This window comes from Kogia breviceps, chromosome 20 (assembly GCF_026419965.1).
Source record: "Kogia breviceps isolate mKogBre1 chromosome 20, mKogBre1 haplotype 1, whole genome shotgun sequence".
NCBI lineage: Eukaryota > Metazoa > Chordata > Mammalia > Artiodactyla > Physeteridae > Kogia > Kogia breviceps.
Genome location: NC_081329.1, coordinates 29,384,548 through 29,404,149, shown reverse-complemented (window position 1 = coordinate 29,404,149; position 19,602 = coordinate 29,384,548). Strand labels below are relative to the sequence as shown.

Sequence of the window (19,602 nt, the reverse complement as noted above, 5' to 3'; positions counted from 1 at the left end):
AAACCTGTTTGATTCATTCTACCTGCTAAATGAGTGACAAGCACATCCTTCATACAGTCTCTTGTAACTTTGTACAGAGAAGTCTAGTTAGTAAGGACTTAAATGAATACAAAGTGTCATTCACGTTTATGAGGTCCTAGAAAACTTTGAAAAGTGGAAACTTTCTCAAAGTGAACGTGTATCAGTAGGTTCAAGAAGTTTAAAGAATTCAGGAGAAAAATACTTTAAAATGTTTTCTAGTTTTAACCCCAGCTAGATTTAACATAACACACTGGCAAGGCCAATGACATACAGAATAACAAAAGGACAAAGTATGCGTAGGAGGCTTATTCATTTTTTTCATTACCTATCTACTTCAGAAGTTTGTTTTTTTTTTTTTTTTTCTTTTTGTGATATGCGGGCCTCTCACAGTTGTGGCCTCTCCCGTTGGCGGAGCACAGGCTCTGAACGCGCAGGCTCACGGGCCCAGCCGCTCCGCGCCACGTGGGATCTTCCCAGACCGGGGCACGAACCCGTGTCCCCTGCATCGGCAGGCGGACTCTCAACCACTGCGCCATCAGGGAAGCCCACTTCAGAAGTTTTGAATGCAATTCCTTTCCTTTCCCTGGGAATTCCTGATCCAGAGGAAAAAGGTCACTGAAATCTTCAAGAATAGTTACCTTTAGGCAAGTCCACTCTAATGGAGTTTAAGCCACAGATACTGCCTCTTAGAACAAGACTTTATAAGGGGAGTTTACCAGCCACTATCTTAGCAAGCCAAACACCTTACCAATGAAGTGTAGTAAAGTAACTCTGTTAATGACCTGTCAACTTATAACTCGTGCATTTACACACTTTACAAATAGCTGAGTGCCACGTGTAGGTAGCACTGTGCGGGATGCTGGGAGTTGGGGATGCAGGCAGGGAGGAAGAGCAATGCTCTCAGGGCACTCGAGGGGCGAGGTGGGGCGGCAAGGGGGAGGGAGGTTTGGAAATCAGAGGCGGCATGAATACTCTTCCTTTATACGAGACTGAAACACACAACGAAACAAGGAACAAAGCCTGTCACTCGTGAGAAGCAATGACGCGGATCCAAGGAACTAGGGCCAAGTGGAATATGGAAGGAATTTAAGTCGGAATATAGTCTCTAATTTATAAGCAGTTACTCTCTGCAAAGGCATTTCATTAAAAAAAACTGGAGTGATCAGATGATCCAAGATTGTCACAGCACTGGGATACTTTTTTCCAATCTCTTATTGGAAAAAAAAAAAAATCTCTATTTCCATTCCAATCTCTTATTTCTGTAACTGAATACATTTTGACTATTAGGGGCTATTTCTTGGTTTTTAGCTGTTTAGCTAACATGTCCGCACTTGAGATAAAGCATGTAAGAAATTGCAAAGTGTGACAAACTGTATAAATGTCGGACGTTTGTTTACAAATACTAAGCTACACTGAACCAGGGATTCTTGTAGTATTTGTCTATCTGCCAAATTTAATACCATATCATTTATCACTTTATCAAATCACACCAAATATGACACAGAGACAATTTGTTTAAGAAAAGTTTTACTAATGTGTTAATATTTCAGCAAAGTTATTGCAATGGGTTTAAAAGGCAGACAGACACACTATTATAGGCTATAAAGTAACAAGTTTCATACAATTAAAATATTACATAGACCTATGGGATTTACTGAATAACTAACAGACCCATAGAAGAAATTAAATCTGAAAGGTTAAACCCAGTATTAGCACCTACAATATCTCTGAACGGAAAACTTTTAACCGTTTCATTCTCTCCTAGTATATGTCCTAGCTTTCTCCCAAATACAGTGCTCTCAAACCCCAAAGATGAAGGGCACAGGGAGTCCCAATACTAAGAACACACAGCCAAAAAGAACTAGAAACAATGACCCAGACTTGAGAGTTTTAGTTGGAAATCACTTAACTTACTGAACTTGAACCAATCATAGTATTTCTGTGCACTGAATACTGTATATGAGGAAAGTCTAGGAATCATAAGGTTTGCCAGTAGGGATAGTTAAAAATTAGCAATATATAGTATTATTCCTATCAAATTTTTTTCTCTTAAGTTATATTTATAACAAAACTATAATTAAAATATTTATTAACACTTGCTCATTCAGGGACACAGCAGGGACATTTGTGTTTGATGGTTTAGCATCCACTTTATTGTGCTTACTTATTTTTATAAGGAACAAGCAACACATACCACATCTTCCCAATGTTCAAGGTAATGCAGTAATACAGAATTCTCAAAAAAAAAAACCCCGAAAACCCAAAATCTGGAAATTGCATTAAATACTGCTTTAATCAGGAACTGCTATAATAAAACAAGTAACATTATACATTATTTTCCCAATGAGTTTCAGTTTGAGAAACTGAACAGCAGAACTTGATCTTTAAGCTTTGAGACGTGGCAAAACTGGTAATTCTCTGAAATCTGGGAGATGCATTAGCAAAACCGGACACAGCCCACCCTTCACCAAAATCCCGGAGAAAAGCGTTTTATGAGTCTGGGGGAGTAAGACTGAGCACTGGCTAGTTTACGACTTGCTGAAGCCCAAGGAATGGCGAGAACCACTGGCACTGGTGGCGGGTGAGAAATCAACTGTGTTGGGCTGACCAACTGCATATTTTGTTAATGGCTCTGGATAAAAAAAGTGAAATGCTTCATTGCGTTTTCTCAAAAACTAATCAAAAGATTACAGAGTCCTACACAATCTGGAGACACAAAGTGGATGCTGAGCGACTAGAGGTCACTCCAGGTGTGGAATTTTACGAAGTCAGTCCTTGGAGTGAATGGCACCGTGGCTCTGGCAGCAGATACGGAGGAATGATGCTCTGGGGAGGAGGGGGGGACGCTCCGCAGTCGGCCGGTGGACAGATGGGGGTCCCAGCTGGAGGTGGGCCTAGAGTTAGAGGGGAGAAGAAAAGGTTTTAGAGAGGGATGCTAACTAACCTCCAAACATCGACTGATGGGAGCTCCTGGTATGTGGGCTACACTCTGGGAAGCCAGGTGCTAGCAAATAAAAATCCCTCGATCTGTACCGCCTGCCGGAGTGAGTGCACAGCTCGAGGGTCTGGAGAGCCAAGGCTGCGTACTCCCATCTCTGACCAACCCTGTCAGGAGAGGTAGCGCAGCACGGGGCAGGCGGCCAAGCCGGGGCCTGGCCACCTCCAAGACTGCCTGCCCGTTCGGGGCCTCGCACAAGGAACTTAGGTTCTCTGTGCCTGAGTTTCCTCCTCTGAAAAACAGGGATAACATTATCTACCTCACAGGGATGTGGTGATAATTAAAATGAAGCATTTAGAAAAGTACAGGCACACAGGAAGTGCTGACAGACGGTTATTTTTATGATCATTTATTGTGACAGAATAATGACGTATTCTGTTTTTTGAGTAAAGAAGACAATCTTAATCCAAAGAGAGAAAACACCATCAGTCTATTTAAAGGCCACCTCCAGGATCTGTGTACTCTTCTGTTACATCGTTAATTTAATTCCCATATAATGCTTCAACCTGAAGACACCATGTAGACTGAAGAAACATTATAGAACTGAATTCACTATTCTTATAGCTTCCCCCCTCCTCCGAGACCTCAGCCCGCACAGGATCCTGGGTCTGAGGAACACATTGTCGGAAAACTAAACTGCACTGAACCAAAGTATCTGCGTTCACGAAATTACCACAAGTTCCTACTGTAAATCTCATTTCAAAATTGCACTGTTGTTGAACGTTGATAGATTGGTCTCTGGTGCGTAATTGCTCCAAACCGTGCACCACCTCAGAAAAGCAGTGTATTGAGCAGTAACGGCTGCAAAGTGAGCCATGATGACAAATGGATCGGGCCGGGTCGGTGCAGCTACAAGTGATCAAACAAACTCACCCCAAGGGCGCGTCCCAAATACCACATGTAGGGCTCCCGGTTGCTCGTTTGAGAATTACCAGTTTGGAAACTCCATGTGAGAAAGTGCATAAATAGGTAACACTAAGTGTTCCAAAACAAAGCCTCGGTAAAGAATGAAACACCGAGCACAGGGCATCATTATTTAGGCCTGGGACTGGTAAGAATCTGTGTGACACACTCCCTAGAGCTAAAAGAAGGCAGCTTTGTAGGATTCAATAAATGGCACAGGAGCAGACAAAATGTATTTTTAAAAGGTAGTGAAAAAGAAAAGGGGATATTTAAATACTTAGAATAACCTGATCAACCGTTTCCTTTCTCCACGTCTCTGCTGCTGCACGTACTTACAGGAAGTACGGTGTAAAAAATAGGGGTTTTATGGTCCATCACACTTGGGTTCATATCTCAATACCCATTAGCTGTGTGACTTGGAGAACATCATTTAATATATTGGTACCTTGGTTTGCTTATCTGTAAAGTGGGGGAAATCCTCTGCAGAATCTTGTGAGAATCGGAAAACAGCGGGCACACAGCAGGTACCCTCAAAACGGTAGCTACGATAATGACTGTTGCCCTGGGAAGGAACTGGTCTGCTCTGGTAGAATCTGTTTCCGTGCGGCGTGTGAATTAGTGATGGACGCCTGCAGACAAAGTCAATCAGGCAGGCACAGAAGCAGAACACGACTGGGAGGCTGAGCACATGACTGAACTTGGCAGAAACAGTGAAGGACAATGGTTTTGTCACTTAGAAGGCTGGGCGAAGGTACTGTGGCTTCCACGTGATTCTTCCTATAGATTTCCATCAGTATTCACCAATTTGTTTCTCACTTGTTCAAGGTCATTATATGGATATATAAGAATATAAACATTCTAAAAAGAATGAAAATTTATGGTTCTACCCACTAGAGGTAAGTGTTCTTCTAAAGGGCTATGAAGCCACTTAAATAAATGAAATATTTAGAATCTCCCTACCCCACTCTGAAATGTTTCTTTGGTTATTAAAGCCATTTGTCATTTAGGCAGGGAAATCTCTGAACTGATTCTTATATGCGAGACCCATCTATTAAAATGTCTAGGATAGTTTTGAAATATTAAAATAAAATAAGATGCCTCCCCCAGCAAAAAAACCTCTCAAAACCCCCAAAGCAAAGTTACAACTGAACCAGTCTGAAAACAATACAGGGGGAAGAAAAAAAAAATCAGGATTAAATTCTCTACCACTTGGGTTATAGAATTTGGTTTAAATACACGTTTTAAATATCAAGCCAGTACAGAGAATAAGCCACTACTTATGATGCAGGGAAGAAAATTCATGCATCCTACAAAATTACAAAAATTGCACATAAATCATATAATTTCATATTTACCTTTAATCCTATGGTTTATCTTCCACTGCTCATGCCTCTGTCTTCATAAATAGTAATTTCAATCTAAACAGCATGGCTGTTAAGAAAACACACTAGAGAACAGAACACAGAAAAAGGGACCACGGCGAGATGATAGGTATGATCTGTGCAGACTTGTCTTTATTACTTTAAATTATTACTTAATTTAAAATTCTTATTTAAATAATTAAATTATTATTTAAATAATTAAAAATTAAATTATTTGCCTTACTTATTTTGAATTATTAAAATTTTCTCCTGCTTGAGTTAAACACGATGTTTTCTACACCTTGCTAAAAATTTAAGAACTGTAATTGCTTGTAGTATAACACATGTAGCTCCTCCCCAAACACTGATTATTCATTTTTTGAAAAAAAAAAAAAAATCTGAAAAAGGATGCTTTATTGTAGAACTAAGGGGGAGCTCTTAACTGAGCATCCATGGAGGTACTGAAGTCAGGGGTTCAAAATGCCCTGAAATTATATGCAAACGTCTTCTTGGGAGAGGGCTCACAACGTCTAAAAGTTTAAGAACCACTGCTGCTGAGTATAATAAAACTGTTGAAATTATTATCAGCCGGAAGGCCTGGGGTTATCTGACCTAGGTTTTAAAAAAAATTTATTTTACCCAGTAATTTATTTTACTCCCATTATCAAGCAAAGTTCGTTTTTTTGCAATTTTATTTATGAAATTCACTTCATGATTTTCAAAGCTTGCTGCCTCTAAAAATACGCGCAGTATGTCAAAGGTAATGAAATGACACATCTGGCAGCTGTGGCTGATTTCAATGAGCCAGAGGAACCCACGGATGTGTGATTCATCTGGACCACCTCGCTGCACGTTAGGAGTTCACGCGTTTCAAAGGGGCTTTGGGTCCAGCCTCTGCAGCTGAAATGCCTGACTCACACCACCCCCATTATTACTACAAGACGCCACAGAGCCACCAAGATGACGGCAGCCCGAGCACTGCACAATGCACAGAGACCAGCATGACACAGAGGAAGGAGAGGCGCGCGTCAAGGGAGAGCGCTGGAGCTGGGGGCTCGTGGCGGGCGTGCCTTCTCACAGAAGAGTCCTAGGGCAAGTACGGCAGAAGGGAGTTAAATTCTCTCCGGCCGCTGCTCGACAGGACCAATCAAAAGGTTCTGTTTACAGATATTGAGACCTTGTGATCTAGGCTGAAAAGATACAACTCGAAGTCCTCTCTCGATGGGATCTGTCAGGAGGAGGCCTTGGGGAGCATAGATCTTCTCATTCTGCTCTTGAATGTATTTGGAGACTTTCTTCAGAACCTGACCAAAAGAAACACCACAGCTTTTTCTAAACGTCATCAGATTTCCCTGTGAAGCATCAGCTGGACCTCAAAATATTCAGGCAGTGGAATTAGTTTTCAAAGCAAGAATGGGTGTTCACGTGGAGGGGCGGCTCTGACCACGTGGCTCAGGCCACGGGGCTCCCGACACCGCCGCCCCCAGCCCCGAGCAACACCCACGCAGTGCAAGTGCCACCGCAGATGCAGTGTCACGGCGGCACGAGAGCCACGCCCTCCCCTCCCGGTCACCTTCACCCTGGTTACGGAGAAACAGACTATACACTCGAGGGTTAGTGCGCTTTCCCCTTCCCTACTCATGAAGTGCGCATCATGTGACCTCTTCTGCTATCAAGGACAGCTCTTGGCCTTCACCTTAATACTTAAGAACTGCTTCTCGGGACTTCCCTAGTGGTCCATCGTTAGGACTTGGCGCTTTCACTGCTGAGGGTCCAGGTTCAACGCCTGGTTGGGGAGCTAAGATCCCGCAAGCTGCGCAGCGCAACCAAAAAATTTTTTTAAAAAGAGAGAGGAAAAAAAGAAAAGAAATAAAGAACTTCTTCTCTCCTTTGTACATTTTCATCAAGTTTAAGTAATGATACAAGGTAGGCCTACAACAAAGGGAGCCCAGTGAGTTTAAAACTGAAAAGTTTATTCCCTTTATCAAGCACGCACGTGCTGGCTGCCACGGAGGGTCTGATGACAAGTGTCTTATATCATTTCCAGGCCTGCATGGAGCACTGCTCTGTAGTTTGCTCTTGTGTCCTAGATGGGAACCTCAACCTCACTAAACCTTATAAGTTTAGTATTAAGCTTGTAAAAGTCAAAGCAAATGTAGACAAAAGCCAGATAGGATACAAAGGAACTTCTGGAAATTGCCAAATCTCCAGCTTTAATAAGGGCAATTCTGAAACAGATAACCTAGAAGAAAATAAATTTTAATAGCTATATACAAAATCAAAGAGTTACATGTTTTATTTCAGATTCAAAGTCATTATAATCCTTTTCTGGCTCTAATCTTCAAAGCGGCTTTGATCCAATTCTTTAATTACTATATGTTTTCTTAAATTCACACTACCAGAATATGATAAAGTCACAGATAAATGTGGTCACAACATAAAGGGAAAAAAGAACTGTATGAAAATGAAGTTGGAAATGAAGAAATGATTTATGTGTGGGTCTATAATGTACCAGGCCAAACTAACAAATCAGGATGTTAAAATTTAGGTGCTTTGGTATAAGTTGGTTTAGAATTTAAAACTCTAGGTGGTTTGTATAATGAATTTTCTCATTGAAGGAAGAAGATAAATACTTTATGCAGGTTACATCTTTGGGGAATAATACAATCTAACGTTTTACGCTTTTTTAAAAAGAGCATGATATTATTAAAAGAGCAATCTGCAGGGTTATGAAGTAATTTAAGAATACTATTTCTAAAGAAAAGAGCTTTTCACCTAATTATCTGAAGTACATGTGTCATTCTCCTATGCTCAACTCTCAAAGAATGTGAGCGGTGCTCGGTCTCTATGGGCGCTATCTTTCTACCAGCGTTTGTCAATCCTGCTAGAATGTCATGGGGCAGGAAGTAGCCTGTGAAGGTGCCCAACTCAGGACCCTCTGTCTTCTCTCCAATTTCCTTCTCAGCTCACCTGCCAGAGCTGGAAACTGGAGAGCCAGTCTCCCCTCACCCCAGTCCATTTATACTCAGGGGGACGCTCAGGAAAATGCCTGCATGGCTGGTTTCAAAGAAAGGATTCCTTCAAAACAGCTTTCCTCCCTGTCTCCTTGGGTACAGGTTACCAGCAAAGAAGCAGCATTCCTTTACGCGATTCATGCAGAACTTTGTCATGCAAGGTTTTTATTTAAACTTTAATAACAGTCATGGGCACTTGGGTATCAGTTCAGAAAGAAAACAATTAGTTTTCTTTTTGTGTAAGTTCCAAATCCTCTTACGGTATTGTGGTGAAGGCAGCATCGTCCTAACCAAGATGCTTTTTAAACTCTTAGTGTCGTTAGCAATAGGAAAGCATTAATATGAGTCAACTCATACCTCATCCCAGACAGGACAAAGCAGCATTCTCACCCCCAAGAAACCTTATGTTGACATATATTACTCATACTTTATTAGTTTTGGTAAATCAATGTTAAAACAAACTATAACATTGAACAAAATTATCTCTGTTATCTTCAAACACTCAGTAAAACCTCAATTTATAGAATATTGACAAAGCTAAACACTGAAACCTCAGGAAAGACTATTATCCTCCTTGAGAATATTAAACCGCAGAAAGCGTGCTAGGCCCTCAGGGAAAGATACCCTAAGCGGGGCTGACTGAGAGCACCAGGATTTTAGTATTTTCAGAGACATCTAAGCTCCTCTGACTGCACTCCTTTCAGATCACAGCCCACGGGCCGGAGCGATGTCTTCTGCTTGATGAGCACAGCAGACGGCTCCTGAGAGGAGAACCTTCTACAAGCCCCTTTGTTCCCTGATTATAACGGGCAGCAACACAGAGGAATAACACTGAAGCCTTTATCTTCATTTAAAATCAATAAATAGCACATTGTAGTTAAAAAATTGCACGATTGTTCTAGTGGATTTTAAAAGGCCTATTTACAATTTTCAAAAGTTTAACCCACATGACTAGTGTAAGCACAATTATATTTGGCTTACTACTGTTGGTAGACTAGAAGTTTTAGTGTTTAAAACAAGAAAGACTGCTAAATGATTCAATCCTGTCCTTTCATAAAGTAGAAAATAATAGCACAGAAATTCCTAAGAGGCAAACTGGAGAAGAGGGAGTGGCTGGGTATCAAAAATACAAATACACGTTTAACATGTTTTCTCTTAAAAGTACAGGCACATTATATCTTAATTATGACCATTCCCGTTATTTACTTTGCATGATCTAGTTATTCATGTCCACTTTCTAAAATAAAATCGTGTTTTTATAAAAAGTGACCATGCCTTAAATTTTGGTTTCTGGACTAATTTTACTTGGTTTTTACTTGTTATTAATACTTACTCTGTAAGAAGAAAGAGACCTTAACTAGACTTATAAAGTACTACCTTATATGTTACCTATGAACTCAAGGCCATTATATTTCTGACACTGAGAACTTCCTTCCAAGATTAACAATCAAAAAGATTTTAACTAAGGATTGCTAAATGTTTTAGAAGATAAACTAGCAGTTGCTGAAAAAGATTATACACTTGAAATAAAAAAACTGTACATGTAAGTTCACAAACTTAATTTTTAAATCTATCTTAAGAAAACTTTATTAAGCATCTACCACATATAAGGCAATTTATTAATTCTAAGACCCATTTATTTTTTTTAGATTTACCTTTTTTAAAAATTGAAGTACAGCTGATTTACAATGTTGTGTTAATTACTGCTATACAGCAAATTGATTCGGTTACACATGTATATATATTCTTTTTCATATTCTTTTCCACTATGGTTTATCACAGGATATTGACTATAGTTCCCTGTGCTGTACAGTAGGCCCTTGCTGTTTATCCATTCTCTGTGTAATAGCTGACATCTGCTAATCCCAACCTCCCACTCCATCCCTCCCTCAGCCCCTGCCCCTTGGCAACCACCAGTCTAAGACCCGTTTTAGGGTTGAGAGAACTCAGACTTGGAGAGATTAACTTGTCCATGATCTCATCATTTAGTAAATGACTTGGCTGGCACCCAATTACCAATTTCTTTTTACAACTGAGGTCAGAAGCAGGTATCTGTATCTATTTTAGCAACTGGACACAAATAAATAAAAGTTAATTAAAATCTCATCAACAAATTTAGAAACTATAGTGAAATGAGAATTCAAGCATCTAGTGCTCCACTAAGCATGAATAAAATACCCTGGAGGATGTATTTCTACCTTAGATTGACAATATTACACGCGTCTTTAATAGCCACCCGGGATGACTGCTTTTACCCACCGCGGTCAGTGGCTCCTCAGGGCGTCCAGGCTCCACCACCAGCGCGTCCCCTGAATTTGTTCACCTCCTTCCGGCCATGCTGCTCTGCTCCCCGTCCAAGCTATCATCCTCTCTTGCCTGGACTTCTACGGAGCGTCTTACTTCCACTTTTATACCTTTTCCCCCCAGAGCTAAGGAATCTCTTTAAAATGAAAATCTAGTCCTATTATTACTCCTGCTTAAAACCTTTGAGTGGTTCCCTCCCTGCAGGGAAATAAAATCTAAGCTTCTTTCCACGGAGCACACACTCCCGGAGGTTGCAGGTCCCCTCACCTCTCGAGTCGCCTCCGCCCTCCTCCCCCCACGACCCGCTCCGCACGGGGGACACTAGATGCTCTGCATACACTCATCCCTCCACCTGAAGAGCCCTGCGCTCCCCATCCTTCAGGCGGCAGCTTAATATTGCCATCTCAGAGGCCCTTTCTGACCACACGATCTAAATTGGGTCTTTCCTGTATTTTCTATCCTAGGGAAGTTGGTTTTTTCAAGGCATTTATCACAACTTACAATTCTGTGGGTTTTGTTTCCTTATTATCAGTTTTTACCACTGAGTTATAAACTCCATGACGTCAGCAACCAAGTCTGCTCTATTCAGTCATAACCCCTGCACAGTACTTAGCACATGGTAGGTGTTCAATAAATATTTATCGAATGAATGACTCCCCTGTCCCTTCACTCACCAAATGTATTATTACAGAGAAGCTGGTAAGACAGAACAGACTGAAAGCTGACACAGATCCTTAAGCAGGAATGAGAGTATGTGACATGGAGAAGGATATAAACTACGCTTCTTCAGTGTTCCCTTTTAGTAACACAAGGGGAATTCGTGTCAGGATGCTAAGGAAGAATACAGCATCATTTTCCGCTGAGAGCTCAAAATATTTTAGCTGCAACTCTATCTGCTCTCCACCACATGGAGTGCAAGACAGTCACAGGGAAACTTCTATCAGGTGGGTATAATATAGATCTCCTTACAGCCTTTCGTTTTCTAATCATGATCAGAATTTAATTATCTATTTGGGGTTTACTGTGATTAACAGAAATTCATTAACTTAACACACAGTAAATGGGTGCCTCATCTACCCAAGCTATGGTGCTAGGCCTGAAGAGGGATACACTGTCCTTGACCTCAAGAAAAAGACATACTTGAAGGCTACAAGTATGAATATACTTGGCTATAAACGGCTACATTCCTAAGTGGAGAGTGCTAAGGGCCAGAAAACAGATACGAGTAAAGCACTGTGGGGATACGGAGGAGAGAACTTATTCTGATTACAGGGGTAGATAAAAAGCTAGCTGAAAGTGGGACTGGGGGACTGGTGAGATTCAGACGCGGGAAGAACAGCACTTCAGGTGGAGGAAAACCTCGGAGTTCTTGCGTGGTTGGCTGAAAGACAAAGTGAGGAAGGGGCGCGGGACAGAGCTGGAGAGGTGAGCTGGGGGTGGGCTCGGGCAGGGCCTGAGATGGAACCCGGGAAGGCCTCTCACTTTGCAGGAGTGGCGGGGGAGGCACGGCTGTGTTTTACGGCACAGCCAATGTTTGGAAATGGAAAAGAAGGAAAGGAGGGAGGCTCCGGAGACTGTGGCACTAGTCTAGGAGAAAGGTCATAAGGGCATAAACCAGGGTGGTGGCAGAAGTCATAAAGTTAATGAATGGGAAAATGGAAGCTATTTCAGTCTGACAACTGATAAATTCTCCCCCTCTAGCCCTCCACCTAAAGATGGTCCTGAAAAAGACAGCATGCTACTGAACGAAATGGGGAGGTGTGAGGCTTGACTTCTGGACATCTAGGTTGAGAAGCCAGCAACTCTGGGCCCAGCAGACAGTTGAAAGAGAAGACAAGAACTCAGTGGGGAGGATAAGATGGAGGACAGAAATTTGGGGAAATAAAGAAAAGGCTTCTCAGAAGGCTAGGCAGAATGAGAACGTGGGTTTTCCACATTCTCCTTAAGTGTAAGCAGATTTCAATATTAACAGGGCAACCTGTTTCTCAAAGACTCAGGATTCTTTTCTATGTGTCTGGTCATAGAAGCAACACTATAAAATGTGAACAATTATTATTATGAATGTCCCTTTAAGTTTTACTGCAATTGTCACCCTGTAAACATAAACCTGTAATAAACCCAGCTTCTTTATGATTTTAAGAGACTGTGTGAAAACAGAGGTAGGCTTACCTTCTCGTAGTGAGTTTCCATGCACAAGAAGATGGTGTACGCTGTTAGACAAGCCAGGCAGCCTTCAAGATAGGACTGGCCCCCGAGCTTCTCTGCTTCAGCATAAAGATTATTTAGAGTTCGAACTGTTTCTTCAAATTGTTGCCTATCAATCTGTATGGAAAAAAGAATTTAAAAATACGTTTTGGAAAAAAAGACGAGCACCTCACTTCTGCTGGCTATCACTAATTTAGGTTGCCGTTTCGTCAACATTCTTATCTAACTGTCCGCAAAGAAATTTTTAGGTGATTACATCTGGACGTAAGTTACTGAAACCGGTTAGTGTTTGTCTAATTTTATCCTTCTTATGGACACTGGATATCATTAAGGTTCAAAATGGTGTCTCTATCCTCTATACTGAATCACAGGTAGCTTAATTAAATTATACAATATTTCCATCTTTCTATTCTCTCATATTCACATTTATGGAGCACCTACCATCAGGTATCATGACAGGCCTTAGAGAAAGAAGACTAAGACGCTTTCTAGTCCTCAAGGCATTTACAGTCATGAGCATAACAGATATGTAACAATCAAAACACAAGAAGTCAACAGAACACTGTAATTGAGGCATGTATAAAGTATGGTGGGGGAACAAACGGACGGGTGCATTCTCTTTATCTGGAAAGAGCAGGTAATCTTAAATCAAGTCCCTAAATGCTGGACTCTACTTAGGCAAAAAAGGGAAGTAGGGACATTTTTAGTAGAGCAAAAGGTGCAAACTGTATTATTTCCTCACTGCCCATCTCTTTTAAAGTAACTATTTGGTTACTAAAAGCTGACACCGAACCAGGCAAAATCTCAAACTACTACACAACTCTTCACACCACGGGTTCCTATTACCCTCTTCTAGCCAGTGACACCATGTACACTAATACTACTACTGTATCCTCTTCTCACTCTCATCATCTGCTTTCACTTTCTTCTTCCAAGAGCACAGTACTTTCTTCTTTGAACAGTTCGTCGATTTCAAATCTCAATACTTCACCCTAGGAATTTCAAGTCCCATTAGTTGAGTATTTCACCCAATTGTAGCATTCTTGGTAGGTAACAAAGCACAATTTAGCTGTCCTTGTTCTCCGCTTTCTCTCACACAATATCTCCCTTATTCCTAAAACCAATAACTACTTACATATGAATTCTCTCTTTCATGAAGACTTTACATAGAAATAGACTCAGAAAGAAACTCAAAGAACCTCAGTATACAGTGTGAGACAAAATGTTCCCAAGAACATAATTCTCTGTTAACGTACAGAATACATCTGATGACTTATGACCATCACCCTTAAGCTATTGAAACCCTTTAGGTGAGAGGCGGTTGTTTTGTCCTTCGCGTGGAAAACTGTGAGGACTCAATGAGCCAAAGGCATGAAAACTTTAAAGTGGTGGTGGCTCGACCTGTTTTTTAAAAGGAGCTACATTTAACTTTCCAGAACATGAGTGTTTCTGACCAGGGCTGGGTGGGTGGAGATGGTGCTGAGAGCCAGGGCAGCGTCCCTTCACTGAGCCTCCAACTTGAAGATGTGCTGTGTTACCAACGGTCACCCAGGCAACCCGTCACCGTTCCCAGAAAACAGACTTAGGAGAACAACTCAGTGAACAAGTTATCAATGGTAAACTGTTATCTCCACCTGGTGCTGCCTAAGTTAATGCCTTCAGTTTGGCCATCAGTGAAAGCACAAAGGTCCAAATAATTTCAAACACTCGCATTTGATTTACTACGATGTTATGATCTGAGAAAGAAAGTTGTTTGAATTATTTACATTTCTTTGGACAGAATGATTCAAAACTAGGGAATCAACCCAGAAACATTTTATTTCTTTCAGATCAGAATTACTGATCCTACCAGAAACACTAATTCTTAAAAGTTATTCCAAGACTGCAATGCTTAATAGGTTGGAGGCAAATCATAGATCATATTAAAAAAAAAAAATCCAAGGTGAAGAATATTTTTTTTTTAAAGTTTAACTAAAAAAAAAAAGGGGGGGGGGAATTCCCTGGTGGTCCAGCGGTTAGGACTCCACGCTTTCACTGCCGAGGGCACAGGTTCAGTCCCTGAAGATCCCGCAAGCCTCGCACCTTGGCCAAAAAAAGAATAAAAAGGGAAAAAGCATGACAGGCAGCAGTACGGGCAAGGATACACTTACTAGGACAGATGTGGGCCTTGCTCTCGTGCCCCTCAGGCACCAGGAAGCATGGCTGTCCACGTTCACCCCTCGGTACCTGCACACTAATACAGCAGCTACATCAGCATGTGGAGATATGTGAAGCTGGAGCTAAATCCAAATTTGGACCAACAAACACCGGAAGCCAGAAGAGAAAGAGGAATCAGGCTCGTCTTCCCGGAATTTCTGTTTCTTGTTGAACTACCTGTCAAAGAATGGGGCTGAAGCTTAAAGAGATTCCAAGTCAAAGGTCATTTCTACTGACCGGATGTAGAGACATTGTTAAAGGGATGCAGAGGAACAAATGCCTCAATTGTAGTTCACTCACTTCTCTGCTGCCCAGGCCAAGGGTGCCTAAGATGTCTGTATTTTCGCTCAAGTGAGAATCGAGCTTTCTTCAAAGAACTATCCTGGCAACAAAGCACTTACACATCAAAGTATTACGTTCTCACAGGCAGTGAGCAACTAAACTTGTTAACAGACAGAACTTGTCCTCAGTCACAAGTTAAAGGGTACAAACGTGTGTGCTTAATGCTTTAAAGTCACACAAAACATTTGCATGTTTATTTCTTCCTCTATTAAGTTGCCAAGTGCAATGTTCTCACAAAGGGAAAACCAGCCCCAGAGGCAGAGCAATCAATACAATTTCTAGGGTTAAGTAGTAAAAAAACAAAGAAAGAAACTTTCCATTTTCCATCAAACAAAGCAAGGAAAATTTAAACCTGTAATTTAAACTTAATCTCGACACATTAAAAAAAAAAAATCAAAGCCTTCCCAAGTAGTTTAAAGTATAAGCTAGTGTTTTAACCCAAACATTAAAAAAAAAAAAGAAAACTCAAGGGCACAACTGAACAGCACCAAATAACATTCCATATAGTACTCAGAATCACAAGCGGTTCTGGGCTACACGAAGTCAAAGAAGTAAAAGGACTCCAGAATTTAGAGACAGCAATTTCCTGTAACAGTCGGTGAAGTTCTGTGACTATACTGTTTCTGTATTCAGACTATAAAATAAAGGCTCCACCACACACAGAGTGGCAGGCTCATGTCTGATTCTACATACGTATATTTGGCTCAATTATGAGTTGGAAATTTGACTTTTAAAACTTTTAAACAAAGGCATCATGTGACATCCAAATAAGTGTGGTGGTGCAAAAGAGTTATTTACACTCTGATTTGAAAGTACATAAATAGTATTAAGTCAGAGTTTCTGTGTAAGAGACTTAAAAGTAAAACATTTGATCCATTTCATGTAAGTCCTAAAATGTAAACCATGTTAACTGTGATGTTAAATTATTTTTAAAAGACGACATTCAGGAGCTCTAACCAAGAGGCAACACTATCTATGGCAATCAGGTAGGACAACCCACCTCCTCACAAGCCAATTTTTTTTTTTTTTTTTTTTTTTTATTTAAATTATTTATTTATTTATTTTTGGCTGCATTTGTCTTCGTTGCTGTGCGCGGGCTTCTCACTGTGGTGGCTTCTCTTGTGGCGGAGCACCGGCTCTAGGTGTGCAGGCTTCAGTAGTTGTGGCTCGCAGGCTCTAGAGCACAGGATCAGTAGTTGTCGCACACAGGCTTAGTTGCTCTGTGGCATGTGGGATCTTCCCGGACCAGGGATTGAACCCGTGTCTCCTGCATTAGCAGGCAGATTCTTAACCACTGTGCCACCAGGGAAGCCCCACAAGCCAATTTTAAATGACTGCTACACAGAGCTCCAGAAGACTCATCAGCACCTACTTACTCCACAGCCAGCACTGCTTAGCTCCACACCCATGCCCAATGACCTCTCAGTCCCGCCCCCACCCCTTGTCAAAGAGGAGAGAGCCACAAAACCTGCTCCCATCTAACCAGAAATTGCCCTCTGACCTCTGAACAGGAAACACAGTCAGGTTTATCTTACAAAGCTCAAGACCAAACAGTCTGTCTTTGGGTGTGTGAACACATGTGGGCACAAGAAAACACACATACTCACATATGTTCATGTCGCTGTACCTTTAAAGTAAGATACAATGATCATTACCATCACTTTTCCTAAGTCTGAAGAAAGGGAAAGCACATCCCTTTTTGCATGCAAGGCTGCCCCAAAGACCCACATCCTGATGACAACTCTGACCTGTAAGCCAATACAGTACAGGTGGCTCCCAGCTATCAGAACTGCGAGGGACAAGTTGAGGGCCTCGTTCTGAGATATTTCCCTGCCCAGGCCCATCCAGTGCTCTGCGTTTTCCAGGTTCAAGGCCTGTCTGCACTGCCTAGCACAGCCCTTAATAATAAACCTTTCCTGCCGACCAGTGCGGCCAGCACTGTGGCCACAGACGCCAGTCACGAAAATGGTATTTAGTTCCCTTGCGTGGTGAGGTTAGAGGGTGCAGCTTACAACACGCTAAGGTAGGTGGCTTGGAGCGCCAGGAATTAGTTCCTCATCACTGTGGTCAATGACCCGTGGTGGGGTGGGGACGGCAGGGAAAGAGGGCGGCGCACACATCAGGGCCCTGGGCACCACGGAGCTCCACCAGGTCGTCAGACCCGGGGGCTTGGCCTTATTCCTTGTCCTCCGAACACCAGGTCTTGTTTAGCGGCCCTCTTCGTACATCCCCGGCCCAGGCCCCTTCTGTGCCTGTTCCTCCCAGACCCGCACTCCCTGCCACCCCGGGGGAGGCTCCCGGCCTCGCCCCAGAGCAGGTGCGGGGAGCCCGGCTGCATACCCGGTTCTCCAGCTCCGCGGGGAACTTGGTCTGGAACTGGCAGCGGGTGCCACTGCTGTAGTCTCGCTGAATGAAAACCTTCCCGGACACTGGCGCCTGCTGCGGCCTCATGGCGAGGACAGGACGGGCCGCGCTGCGGGTTCGGGGGATACCAACCACGGTCAGATCTCCGGCCTGGACCCAGGACTCCAGCCCGCCAGCCCCGCCGACCCACCCACCGCCCAAAGCAGCCCAAGGCCTCCCCGCCCCACTCCCCTTCACCCATGCTTTCACCGCGGGCCTTCAGCTACCTCCCGGGCCAGGCCCCGCGCCCCCCAGAGCCCGGTTCGGCCCGGGAAACACGAACCCGCCTCCGCTGCCCTCCAGCTGCTGTCGCACCGCCTACGCCGTCACTTACGTCCTGCCGCAAAAGGCCTCTTTCCTCGCCCCTCAACTCGGTCTCCTACCTCGAGTCTAGGACCCACCCACCCCTCCGGCCGTAAAGCGATCCTGCCGAGGCTGCGCGCTGCGGTGCGGGGGCGGGCACCGTGGGCGGGGCCAGGGCCGACTCCGTCCCCCACCTAGCCCGGAGGAGTCCATCCGGAAGGAAAAGGCCGGGCGGGGCCGGAGGGCGGGGCTGCAGGACCCGTGGGGGCGGGGTTGCGGGGCGGGGCGACGGGGAGAGCAGTGGAGACCGAGTTCATCTGAGGGTGCAAAGGGTTCGAGACTAGGGATTTCCCCGGTGTGTCATTTCCCTGGTATGTGATTTCCTCGTTCATCATGGCGACATAGTTTCTGATCACCGATTGTAAGGGTTTATTTTCACTCTTGATTGGAAGTCTCAGTTTACACGTGGGACACCACCCAACTCTACAAAACAACTGCTCACACAGATTTACAAATGGAAAGCAGGCTTGGCGGGGGACGATCGGTTTGGCGAGGGGCGGGGGGAGGAAGGGAGGAGGGAGAAGCTGCATGGGCTTCATTGTCAAGCATCCCTCCCTCAACTTTCCTGGAGGTGTTGTCTTTCCTTCTACCCCAAAGATTTTCATCCAGCAGTCAGCCTCCACCCCTCCTGAGAGGCTTGCCAAGGGCCCTTACCCCCGCTCCCGACCCCCAGCTCGGCGTACCTTTGCAAGGCAGCCACGGAAGCCCTTTATCTGGTGTGCCTGGCTGATACAGTATTCCACCTTTGTTTTGCTTTCCCAGGTTTCAGTTACCTCCGCCCCCACCCCCAGTCAACCTCAGTCTGAAAATATTAAATGGAAAATTCCAGAAATAAACAATTCATCTTTTAAGTTGTGTGCCTATTCTGAGTAGCGTGATGGAATGTCTTGCTTTTGGCTCCATCCCTTTGGTATCCTCAATCATCCATGTCTACCCCTGACGTCCCATCATTGACATCGTCATGATCCACGATCTCCCAAAGCAGATGCTCCTCTCTGACCTATTAGCAGGTGAATAGCAGCCTAACGCTGTCATTCACCTCACATCATCTCATCGCTTAGGCGTTTTATCACCTCACATTATCACAAGACGAAGGGTGAGTACAGTACAATAAGATTCTGAGAGAGACCACATTCACATAACTTTCATTACAATATATTGTTATAATTGTTCTATTTTGTTATTAGTTATTGTTGTTAGTCTCTTACTAAGCCTCATTTATAAACTAAAATTTATCATAGGTATGTATATGTAAGAAAAAACAGTATATATAGGGTTTGGTACTATCTTCGGGCATCAAACTAGTACTTTGGTACTAGTTTCAGGCATCCACTGGGGGTCTTGGAATGTACCCCCCCCTTGGGTAAGGGGGCCCAATGTATAACCTGTTAGCACCACTCTCTGACACTGCCTACTATATATTTAAAATTTTTTCTCTTGTTGTATTTTAAAAACAGCTTTATGGGAGTATAAATAACATACAATAAACTGA

At 43.1% G+C, this 19,602-nt stretch overlaps 1 protein-coding gene across 10 annotated transcripts; it reads right to left on the bottom strand.

Moving 5' to 3' along the window:
• Positions 1-1,531: 1,531 nt before the first annotated feature.
• Positions 1,532-18,276, bottom strand: GOLGA7 (golgin A7). 10 transcript variants are annotated; one of them, XM_059049517.2, is made up of 6 exons: positions 18,082-18,276; positions 17,685-17,817; positions 12,771-12,923; positions 6,486-6,587; positions 5,278-5,340; positions 1,532-2,915 (listed from the first exon to the last, which is right to left on the bottom strand). In XM_059049517.2, the coding sequence occupies exons 2-5, from the start codon at positions 17,793-17,795 to the stop codon at positions 5,293-5,295; spliced, it is 414 nt and encodes a 137-aa protein (XP_058905500.1). In that variant the 5' UTR covers positions 17,796-17,817; positions 18,082-18,276; the 3' UTR covers positions 1,532-2,915; positions 5,278-5,292. The 10 variants fall into 10 exon arrangements, with proteins under 10 accessions (XP_058905500.1, XP_066878820.1, XP_058905502.1 ...); XM_067022719.1 differs by having other exon boundaries at positions 18,031-18,181; XM_059049519.2 differs by having other exon boundaries at positions 17,975-18,093.
• Between the last annotated feature and the right edge of the window lie 1,326 nt (positions 18,277-19,602).